Source organism: Astatotilapia calliptera, chromosome 7 (genome assembly GCF_964374335.1).
Source record: "Astatotilapia calliptera chromosome 7, fAstCal68.1, whole genome shotgun sequence".
Classification (NCBI taxonomy): domain Eukaryota; kingdom Metazoa; phylum Chordata; class Actinopteri; order Cichliformes; family Cichlidae; genus Astatotilapia; species Astatotilapia calliptera.
Window position 1 is genome coordinate 13,736,324 of NC_137428.1, and position 12,458 is coordinate 13,748,781.

The window sequence follows — 12,458 nt, forward strand, 5'->3', positions numbered from 1 at the left end:
GTACAGCCAGGGCTAATCTAAAGAAGGGCATCAAAAAAGCCAAACACCATTACAAAAAGAAGGTAGAAGAACACTTCTCCAACTCCAACCCCCGACGCATGTGGCAAGGACTCCAGACCATCACAGACTACAGGACCACCAAACCCTCCCCCGCATCCTCTGATGTCTCCTTCCTCAACGAGCTCAACAACTTTTATGCTCGTTTTGAGCGAGGGAACCCCACAACCACAACCAAAGCAGACATGACGCCAGACCACCAACCTATGACTCTCTCCCCCACCGATGTAGGAGCGGTGCTGAGCAGGATCAATGTCCACAAGGCTGCAGGCCCTGATGGCATCCCCGGGTGTGTTCTCAGAGCGTGTTCTGGGGAGCTTGCAGGAGTGCTCACAGACATATTCAATCTGTCCTTGGCCCACGCTGTGGTACCGGCCTGCTTCAAATCCACCTCCATCGTCCCGATACCCAAAAACTCCAACCCATCTTGCCTCAATGATTACCGCCCAGTAGCACTCACCCCCATCATCACTAAGTGCTTAGAGCGACTGGTCCTAGCACACTTCAAATCCTGTCTCCCCCCCACCCTGGACCCCCACCAATTCGCATACTGCCGGAACAGGAGCACAGAGGATGCAGTCTCCATCGCAATGCACTCTGTCCTCTCACACCTGGACAACAACAACACCTACGCCAGAATGCTGTTTATAGACTTCAGTTCAGCATTCAATACAATCCACCCCTCACAACTCATCAGGAAACTGACAGACCTGGGTATCAGTTCCCTCATCTGCAAATGGTTACTGGACTTCCTGACCAACCGCCCCCAACATGTCCGGCTGGATAACCGCTGCTCATCTACCATCACAATGAACACCGGTGTACCACAAGGCTGTGTGATGAGCCCTTTCCTCTACTCCCTCTTCACCCACGATTGCAGACCTGCTGATGGTTCCAACACCATCATTAAGTTTGCAGATGACACCACGGTGATTGGCCTCATCAGTGACAACGATGAGGCCGCCTACAGGGAGGAGGTGGATCGTCTGGCTGAGTGGTGCGACAGAAACAACCTGCTGCTTAACACCGAGAAGACCAAGGAGCTCATCGTGGACTACAGGAGGAATGCTGACCCACATCCACCCATCCACATTAAGGGGACGGCTGTGGAGCGTGTGAGCAGCTTCAAGTTCCTGGGAGTCCACATCTCCGAGGATCTCACCTGGACGACCAACTGCTCCAAGCTGGTCAAGAAGGCTCACCAGCGCCTCTTCTTCTTGAGGACTCTGAGGAAGAACCACCTGTCCTCAGACATCCTGGTGAACTTCTATCGCTGCACCATCGAGAGCATCCTGACCAACTGTATAACAGTCTGGTACGGGAACTGCTCTGCCTCGGACCGGAAGGCGTTGCAGAGGGTCGTGAAAACTGCCCAGCGCATCGCCGGAGCACCACTTCCTGCCATAAAAGACATCTACAGGAAGCGGTGTCTGAAAAGGGCTGGGAAAATCATCAAAGACCCCAGTCACCCATCACATGGACTCTTCACCCTCCTGCCCTCTGGGAGGCGCCACAGGAGCCTCCGGACTAAGACCACCAGGTACCGGAACAGCTTCTTCCCCACAGCTGTCAGACTCCTGAACTCTGCCTCCTGACATCTGACCCACGTTAAACTCATGGACTGAACATACACACACCCACAATGGACAACTGTACCCTCAAACACAATAATAACATGGACTGAACCACCACTCACAACCACTAGCACTTTATATAGCCTCTGTAGAAACTATCTACACCCTCACTTATCTTAACTGCACTACTGTATAGCTCTGTGTAAATAATCATTCTGTACATTCGATAATCTTTAATCCTACAACTGTTTACAACTTGCATAGTTCCCATTTCTGTATAGCTGTATATCCCAGATTCTGTAAAGTTATTTATTTCATATTCTGTATAGTTTTTCATATTTATATCCTGTTCATATCCTGTACATAGCTTGTACTCACTACAGCCTGTACATACTTATAGTTATAGAATATTCACAACATACTTCATACCGTGTACATTATAACATACCATAATAGACCCATTTCTGTAATATACTCACATATCTATATTATTGCTAATATATATTGTAATATATCTATATCACTAAAGCACTTCTGGATGGATGCAAACTGCATTTCGTTGCCCTGTACCTGTGCATGTGCAATGACAATAAAGTTGAATTCTATTCTATTCTATTCTATTTTCCACATTTCTGGGTTTTGTACAATCACTATCGATTCTTACTGTTAATGTAAAGCTTAAAATGTCTCACAAACACCTGCACTGACATTTTTCAAATGCAAGGAAAAAGAACATTTGTTTGGGACTACATTTAGTGACAGATTGATCTGGAATGATTATATGCTATATTTACAAGCAAAGAATGCTTTACCCTAAAATAATTAGTCACGATAACTGGACGGACAGCAGTTCAACAGTCACTGATATTTTGGAGGGTACGTGCTCAAGCACAAAAAGGGCACATACTGTAAGTAGTATTTTAAAAAGTACATTGTGCACAATAACAAATGTATTAGCTACTTGCTTGCTTTTCACAGTCTGACCTCTGGGTGAAGTTATCAGAACATTCACTCCTGGAAAGACTGTCTTGAATATTTTAAACTGAATAATCGTTCTCACTAGAATGATGGACTTCCCAGACTGATGGGAAGGTTTATATTCACCATGTTTTCTCTTGCTGGCTCTCTGCGTTTTCAGATTTATATTTTCTGCCTATTTAAAACCCTTTTCCTGCCATCATTGTGCAGTGTTCTGTGTTCTTTGAGCTACATTAGTAAGTCAGTCACTCTTTTGACCCCCTACAATACATCCTGATTTTCTAGAGATGAATTTAGATTTTTGGTTTTGGCTCAACAAACTCTTCAGCAAAAACATTTCCCATCAGCATCATAATCTCAGCTGATCCATAAACGATACCTCATCCAAGATCAGTTATCTAGCCTTTAATCTGCTACAATGCCAAGCAGACGTCTTTACTTGTGGGACCCAAAAGTACGGCAGTCTGTGTGGTGAAGCAAAACTTTCCCATACTGCTATAAGCTTAGATATTTGAATAAGTAATGCACCTGTTTTCAGGGGGGAAAAAAAGAAAAAGCTTCTGTGAAAGCACTTAACAACTTCTAAAAACACACAAAGCCCGTGTAGGCATGACAGAAAACATTCATACGCAAAAGAGCCAGATCTACAAAAGAGAGACACTTTCACAAGAAAAGCTTTCGCTCCTGCAGCAATTTTACGTCTGTGATGTAACTTCATTTGAATCACAAAGAAAGAAAAAGCTTTCTCAAATCTTTGCACTGAATGCAGGAGAGAGAGAAAAGGACGAAAACAAAATCAAAAATGCAAAGAAGTCCTCCTTTTCTGTACGGTGTTGTTATCCAGATAAGCACACAAATATAAGCGACTTTTGACCAGCTACACCCCTCAGTTCCCATGACGGAGTCGACTCATTTTGTGTTTGTGATACAGAGACTGTGTGTTTGAGCCTGTTGTGCCAACAGAAAAGTCGACAGGGGCAGCACTAGGGCAAGCTGTGGGAGGCTCACAGAAAAGAAGAAAAGAAAAAAAGCAGACACCGAGGCCGGGTTGATGAAGAGCCGAAAGAAGGAACTCAAGCAGAAATAAATTCCCCCCCGCCCCCCCCCCCCCTTCAGAAAGACCCCCTCTTATTGGTAGTTCATTAGTCTTGATCTTGCCTTTGACCCACAGTAAATGCTGCAGCAAGCACACTGCTATGACACCGCCACTATACAAGCACAGACACAGGAATGCTGCTTCTGTTATTGTCTTTAAGTGCCAAACTCAGGCCAAGGCCTAGCCAGGGTTTCAAAAACAAACTAACAACCGTGCAAGGTTTTCACTCACTCACTCACACACACACACACACACACACACACACACACACACACACGCACACACACACACACACACACACACCACTTCCGTCCATTCTCTCTCACAGAGAAAGGAAGTGGAGTCAAACTGGCCGAGCCCCAGCTGTCCAGACAGAGGTAGCCTGGCAAACCCAGTCTCCTGCCTGCCTACTTCCTCCTCTGAATGGCTGTAAAAGACTCACAGAGCATTTGCTGTCCTTCAGTGCTCACTGTTTTGTAAGATGTAGAGAGCCACTTCAAGTGTAAAGAAGTACTTAAATGTACTTTCTGCGATGCACAAGAGTGATAGTCTCAACCCTAATTTTTACGTGATCACATTTTGTCCCCCGCCTCTGTTTTGTTTTTAGGGCAAACCCAATAGAAGTTTTGCTCTCTGGGACTCAGAAGTTACATTGTGGGCCCCTCTTTGCTTAGTGAACATCTGCCTACATTTTCCATCAGTATTTATCCCCACAGTGGGCTGCCCACTGTGGGTCATGTGGCTCTGGCCATAGTGCCCCCACATGAGACCATAAGAAGCATGTTGCTGGGTGTTAGCACCATTGTTTCCTTCACTAACAATGCTGGGATTGTGATATAGTAAGAAAAAATGTGTGATAGCTGAGAAACCTACTTGTTACATACTTCTTCAATATCCAAAATATGATCTTTGTACAACAGGAAAAAAATAGTACTGATACATTAGCAGTGAACATAAATAGTCCAGCTCTCTATCATCACTGTCATCACAATGTTTCTCCTAATCCTTGCATATTTACAGGGACATCTCTGAGATCTATGTGTGTGCTGTCCTTTTTAAACAGCTGCCAAACAAAGAAAGACTATAAAGGACAAGATAAACAACATGTTATAAAAAGCACAACAAGCAGGCTGCAGCATCTAAATAGTAGACCTCTATTCAGCTGCCACACACTGTTAAAAATTCAAACTCTAGAAAAACACACCATCTGACGAGATTTTGAAAGGAAAGAGAGAAAATAAGGGTCTGCTTCGTTCTGAGCTGCACGCAGATCATTAAAGTCCAAGTTCAAAAATGAACTTGATCAAAGATCACCATCACATGACAACCTGCGCATAAAATGAGGCTGAGCTTTCACAGAGGATAGCATATTGATTCTAAGTGTTTATAGTTAGCAGTTTTTTTGCTTTTCAGTATACACACAAGCCATACATCCTTCTCACATTCATTTAAGAAAGTCTCAGGAACAGCAACTTTACCACAATCTCATTTGAAATGTGTGATTGGCCAAGGGTCCAACCTCTTACCTTGGGCCATTTGGGGTTGATGAGTCGTGCTTTAATTGCATCATCCAACGCGGTGCTGTACTCGCCCAGTCTCAGATATGCTGCAGAGCGGTTACTGTACAAAATGCAGTTTTGGGGATCGGCAGTCAGGGCTTCACTGTAAAGGCGAACAGCCAGTTCAAATTCCCCCTGCTGGCAGGCCTGATTACTGCGACGCACCCGCTCGAGAAATTCAGCTTTGCTAAGGGCTGGGGGTCCAGTGCCAGACAGTCGATCGGCTCTTTTTACCATCTGGGCTGAAAGGATCACAGGTGCAGGAGAAGAGGTCGATGACGAAGAAGGGTCGGTGGTCCTGCTGGTGGAGCGAGAACCAAAAAGAGAGAACTGAGGAGAGAAGAAGCAAAAGGGAGGAGAAAAAGGGAGAAAGGGGAAGAGCAGGGTTAAATGTTTTGCAACTAGAGAAGAAATCTTTATTTTACTCACTGTTTGACATAAAATTTTTGGCAAATGAAATAATAAACCGTTATCACCATCAACAAATGAATTCATTACTTCATTCAATCATATTTATATAGTGCCAACTTATTATTTGAAGGTAGAGACCCTGCATAGAAAAAAACTGATCATGTGCCAATAACCATGAAACAGCAGGTCTTCCTGTCTTAATGGGCAGAAACTCTTTTAGTAGCATTTGTAGGACCAATAGCAATGATGATTATCATGAAAGCATATTGTCAATCAAATAGATGAGTTATAAAATCGATTCACCTAGCATGCAGAGTTGTGAAAGGAGAAGTATACAAACTGTCAAAACAGTTTTCCATATCAGGATGTAAGCATGTTTTTAATGCATGTTCAGCATTTTAACAAGACACCCTGTGGGGATTGATTACCTTATGGAGCCAGCCTCAAGTGGCCATTAGAGGAACTGAGATTTGTGACATTTGGTTTTGGGTTCAAATTTCATTTCCAAAGGTAGCTGCTTTGGGTTTCCCCATCTCCCACTGATGAATATCATTGCTCTTCAGACATCACCTCTACAAAACAACTGTGATGCTGTTCATTTTAATAGTCTAAATGCTTCATTTAATTATTGCTTAACTGGTGAACTTGTACTAATTTTTCATATCATTATATTGCTGCGGTATTAGAGTGGTTTGCACACATTCCTGGTTTAATCCCTGGAGGAGCCTGACCCTGAACTGCATAGGTGGAATTAAATTGATGGACGTTACCATGGTAAACATAGATGTTAATATTAGGAAGTTTAGAATTTTCATTGCATAGCCCTTTTAGTGGAAAAGGGTGGAGTGCCAACTCGGTGTCAGGGACAAGACCCTGCACCAAGTGGAGGAGTTTAAGTCTCTCGGGGTCTTGTTCAAGAGTGATGGGAGAAGGGGGCGGGAGATCGCCAGACGTATTGGTGCAGCGGCTGCAGTGATGCGGACGCTGTACCGGTCTGTTGTGGTGAAGAGAGAGCTGCGTGTAAAAGCAAAGCTCTCAATTTACCGGTCGATCTACGCCCCTACCCTCACCTATGGTCACGAGCTGTGGGTAGTGACCGAAAGAACGAGACGGCGGAAATGGGCTTCCTCCGAAGGGTGACTGGCCTCTCCCTTAGAGATGGGGTGAGAAGTTCGACCATTCGGGAGGATGACTACAGCATGTGACCAAAAGCACCAGAAAAAACTATTTCATATAGTATTTTTGGATGCTAGTATTTGTGTGTTTTATAAAGGCATCGGGTGATTTGTTTAGAATTTGGGTGCACTATTATTGGGTGTAGCAGCTATTTCAAATCTCACTGAACTGAGGTGCATAGGAGCAAAGGGTGACATGTACAAAAGTTGAGCCCAGCTATCACATATTTTTAGCTGTTTCAATAAAAAAAGCTGTTCACAGTGTTGTTTCAAAAGAAAATGTTCTTTCAGTGCTATTACAAAAGTTATTTTAAAAAAAAAACCTTCCTGCATGCAGATTTCTATCCAACACAACACCAAACTGAAGCTGTTTCATTTGCATGATATGATCCAGTAGTTATTAGCAAATGGGATACCAAACTAGTGCCAGCACTTTTTCTTTCTGCACACTGGTACCAGCTTGAATTCCTCCGAGAGTTACAGAGACAGAAAGGAGGAAAGTCAGAGACTTAGTAAGATACAGGCTCTGTTCTTCTTGTTAGTTTCCGTCTCTGAAACTTTGTGTAAAATGTGCACACTGAAGTTCCCTTTCTGTAGCTTTAACATTGAAATGCTGCCTCCCTCTCTGATCCGGTGTTTCCAAATTTGTCCTTTCACCAGTGCTTACACGAAGGCTTTCATTATCTCTCTCTATTTCCCTTCACACACACACACACACACACACACACACACACACACACACACACACACACACACACACTGAATTGTTTGGATACGCATTTAAAATATGCAGACTGGAAGGATTCCTAAAACTTGCAAATGCATCACCCAACAGTGGATTGAGAGGAGTAAAGGAAATGAAGGTTTTTTGAAGTGTACTGATTATTCACCTCATGTATGCATATATCACATGAGTGACATAAGAACTAACACTGATTTATTTCTTGAAGAATACTGTCTCATTAATTAATATCTGCTGATAAAGTAAAACATGAAATAAATATATGTATTTATAAGTAAGCTGACTCAGTAAACAAATGGAATTAGATGAATTATAAAAACTTTTTACAGATCAAATATTCATGATAAACTTTAAAAAATAACACAAAACAATTGAGGAGAGCATTGCATTCACAAATATATTGATTTGAACTTATATTTACGTGTATTCATGTCAATTATCCTTTTTTATTTTAGTATCCTTTGCTTTTAACTCCAAACCACGTTAGCCACTTCAGTCAGCTGTGTTTCTTGTTCCTGCTGCTTATAAAAAATAAGGTAAAAGAGCTTTTGTGTTTAAAGACTATCAGACTGGAACAATTTACCTGTTGAGAACAAACCAGTTTCATTACTTGCATGGCTTCTCTTCCTACTTTGAGAAGCAGTCGTCCTGTTTACTTTTTTATTAAAATATTTTTGATTCTTTGCCATCTACCTGCATGGGTTTTTTTTTTCATTTACTTACTTTTACATTAAAAGCATAGTAGTGATTTGTAATGGCTTTAAAATGACTTTTAATGATTTCATTGAACTGTTCTTTTCCAGAGTGAAATGATTGTAAGGCATACATCTTTAATGACTTTAATGACATGAATTTGAACTCAGAGACGATTTAAATTTGTTGGTCTCATGGCACAGACCCACCTTGTTTGTGTAGTCTACGAGTTTTCAATAGGGTTGAGCTTCGGGCTTTGGGAGGGCGATTCTGGAAACTTAATGGTTGCCTACTTTATTCAGTTCAATTCAATTCAGTTTTATTTATATAGCATCAAATCACAACAACAGTTGCCTCAATCTGCTTTATATTGTAAGGTAAAGATCCTACAATAATACAAAGAAAACAGAGAAAACCCTAATAGTCATATGACCCCCTATGAGCAAGCATTTTGGCAACAGTGGGAAGGAAAAACTTCCTTTTAACAGGAAGAAACCTCTGGAGGACTCAGGGTCAACGAGGGGTGGCCATCTGCTGCGATAAGTTGGGGGTGAGCGGATGAAACAGGAGAGCAGTTTTGATGCCTGTTGTGATTATTATCATGTTAGAAAAACTCGTGTCCAAGTTTCAATCATCTAACTGCTGATTTAAGGTGAAACTCGGTCCTTTTTTATTATTTCATCCACTTTGTGCAATGTATCAGTACCATTGGCAACAAAACAGCCCCAGAACATGATGAATTTAGATTCACTACCACCATGATGTTTGAAAGCTGGTACAGTGCAAGTACAGTACAAGTTTGAAAGCCTAACCTTTACTTTGTGGCTTGTCCACACGAGCAGCTACAAATTTCAATCAAGTTTGAGAGTGTCAAGTTTTGTTCAGGGGCTTCTCCATCACTATCAATCTGCCACTCCCGTCATTCATGACCCTGAGATACTCAAACTCCACTTTGGTCAGCAACTCATCCGTGAACCAGAGTGGGGACTTCGCCCTTTTCCTGCTGAGAACCATAGCCTTGGACTTGAACGTGCTAATTGTCATTCTCGCCACTTCATCCTCACAAGAGCATCACCTGATGATGCCAAAGTGGATGCCTTATGCCACTTGGCTCTGCCTAAAAGTTCTGTCTGAAATATTCTGAAGAGAATCGGTCACAAAATAAATTCAAATGTGTGCATCCAATTCTTGTTTTTTAAAGTAATTAAAGAGGTATGCTGTGCAACCATTCCACTATATAAAATGCAGTGTTTGAAGAAATCACTAAAAGCTCCAAGTTCCCATGAGATTCATGCCCATGATTACAAACCTCTGACCACAGCTACATATATATTGGGACCTGTTTGAAAACAAGATGCTGCTGCTGTGTGCCCATGTGCTGTAAAGATTAAAGTCTGATTAAAGTCTCAGTGTAAGCCACAGTTTAGAAGAGCACTGCTATACACAAGTTTCCACATAACAACAATGTGTGAAAATGCTAATTTTCATTGTTTTTCTCTTTTATTACATTATTTTCATTAATGTGCCAGGTTGTTATGAGGTTCTAGTTCTGATATGACGAATGTTACATAAAACACAGGTAAATAAAGAATATCACATACAGTATTGTCTGTACTGAACTAAAACTGTTCCTGAACTTGAATGCAACTAGTAGAGTGCAAGAAGAAAAACTACTCTAAGTGGACTTCTGCATTCATACACATTCCACTGATAGCTGTGTTATACACATTTTTGTGTTACACTGTTCTTAAACAGAGCTCTTGTTAGGATGCCTGGGTCGTCGACCCAGGGTTTTTGAGTTTATATTATTTATACTGTCTAGTTTTTGGTTTCTTTGAGTTCTATCTTATGGCTTAGGTCTCTGTCTTCTTTAGTTGCTCTGTCTCCCCTATCACCTGCATCCCCTTGTCTAGTTCGCGTCTATGTGTATCTTTAGTTCCTATATCCCCGTGTTCAGTCAGTGTTTGTGTCTGCCCTGTTCCAACGTCTCTGTTCCCTTTGTTATAGTGCCTGCCCGTGAGTCTGTTATGTTTCCTGTTTTACTTTGAAAGTCCATGTCTGATGTTAATGTGTCTGGTTTTGCTTCCCCCTTGTCTCGTTAGGCCTGATTTGCCCCAGCTGTGTTTCCCTCCTGTTACCCATTCCCTGATTGCTCCCTCTGTGTATTTAAGCCCTGTGTTTCTTGGTGTCTGTGTCGCGATCTACCGTTTATTTTGCTGTGTGTTCTGTCAATCCGCTGGTGTTAGTTTATTTTTGATCTTTTTCCAGTTATGTTATGTTTGAGTTGAGTTCAGCATTAAAGCTGTTTTCGTTTAAGTTCTGTCTCCGGGGTCTGCACTTTGGGTCCAATTACTGCCTGCACACAGCCTCACCTAACAGAAGATCGCGACCAGAACATGGACCCCGCAGACTCTTTTTCCTCGGAGTACAACACTGAGATGGAGCGGATGGTGAGCCTGCTTGACCGCATCGCCCAGTCCCCTGACTTGAGGACCATGGCAGTGGGGCTGAGTGCGGTGGAGGCCATCATTCGGTTTAATCCCCGGCTTAGCCAGTTTGCTAAGGACACTAAGTTGGACGACACCATTACTGCCTGGAGAGAGCAAGTCAAGGCTGGTGAGCTTGCTCTCTCTCTCTCTACATCTTCCCCACCGTTACTCCAGGACAACGCACGCTCTCCTTCTGTTTCAACGCTGCCACGGACTTCCTCTCCCTCCCCACACCAGCTGGGTTCTCGTTCACCTGCCTTTTTCCTGGCAGCTATGTGGTCAGAGGATGAGGAGGTCGTCTCTTTTTCTCCACCGGTTCCTGTTTCCTCATCCCGAAGGAAACGGCGTTCTGGCCGCCGCCACAACAGAACTGTTGAGCAGTTTGACTCTGGACATTCTGACATCACACCCACTTCATCTGTTCTGCAAGCTGGTTCTGCTGGAGGGTCCGAGGGGCCTGTTCAGCCACCTGTCTCTGCTGAAAGCTCCGAGGGGCCCGTTCAGCCACCTGTTGTTCCTGCTGGGGGTTCTGGGGAACCGCTTCAGCCACCTGTCTCCGCTGGAGGGTCCGAGGAACCGCTTCAGCCACCTGTCTCCGCTGGAGGGTCCGAGGAATCGCTTCAGCCACCTGTCTCCGCTGGAGGGTCCGAGGAACCCGTTCAGCCACCTGTCTCCGCTGGAGGGTCCGAGAAACCGCTTCAGCCACCTGTCTCCGCTGGAGGGTCCGAGGAATCGCTTCAGCCACCTGTCTCCGCTGGAGGGTCCGAGGAATCGCTTCAGCCACCTGTCTCCGCTGGAGGGTCCGAGGAACCGCTTCAGTCACCGGTCTCCGCTGGAGGGTCCGAGGAACCGCTTCAGCCACCTGTCTCCGCTGGAGGGTCCGAGGAACCGCTTCAGCCACCTGTCTCCGCTGGAGGGTCCGAGGAACCGCTTCAGCCACCTGTCTCCGCTGGAGGGTCCGAGGAACCGCTTCAGCCGTCTCTTCCTGCTGGAGGGCCCGAGGAGCCCGTTCAGCCTCACGCCTCGTCTGCTGGAGGGCCCGAGGAGCCCGTTCAGCCTCACGCCTCGTCAGCTGGAGGGCCCGAGGAGCCCGTTCAGCCTCACGCCTCGTCAGCTGGAGGGCCCGAGGAGCCCGTTCAGCCTCACGCCTCGTCAGCTGGAGGGCCCGAGGAGCCCGTTCAGCCTCACGCCTCGTCAGCTGGAGGGCCCGAGGAGCCCGTTCAGTCTCACGCCTCGTCGGCTGGAGGGCCCGAGGAGCCCGTTCAGCCTTCTGCCACGTCAGCTGGAGGGCCCGAGGAGCCCGTCCAGCCGCCATTAGCCTCTGCTTCTGCTACGCCTGGTCCAGCTTCGGCCTCAGCCTCTGCAGCTCCGCCTGGTCCGGCCCCTGACTCTGCAGCTCCGCCTGGTCCGGCCCCCGACTCTGCAGCTCCGCCTGTTCCGGCCTCCGAGGATTCAGTTTTGTCTGCCCCTGAGGTTTCCAATCTGTCTGTTCCTGCCCGTCCTGCTCGGCCTGCCCGTCCTGCTCGGCCTGCTCGGCTTGCACGTCCTTTCCGGCCTGCTCGGCCTGCACGTCCTGCTCGGCCTGCTCGTCTTGTCCGGCCTGCTCGTCCAGCTCGGCCTGCACGGCCTGTCCGGCCTGCACGTCCTGCCCGGCCTGCACGTCCTGACCGGCCTGCACGTCCTG

General features: G+C 45.3%; 1 protein-coding gene across 2 annotated transcripts in view; it reads right to left on the bottom strand.

Annotated features, from left to right (window-relative positions):
• ttc28 (tetratricopeptide repeat domain 28) overlaps window positions 1-12,458 on the bottom strand; it is a 278,633-nt gene that overhangs the window by 261,650 nt on the left and 4,525 nt on the right. For both annotated transcript variants that reach the window (XM_080304107.1, XM_080304106.1), the window contains exon 2: window positions 5,232-5,594. In XM_080304107.1, coding sequence (XP_080160233.1) covers window positions 5,232-5,594 — 363 coding nt within the window. The remainder of the gene's footprint in view (window positions 1-5,231; window positions 5,595-12,458) is intronic.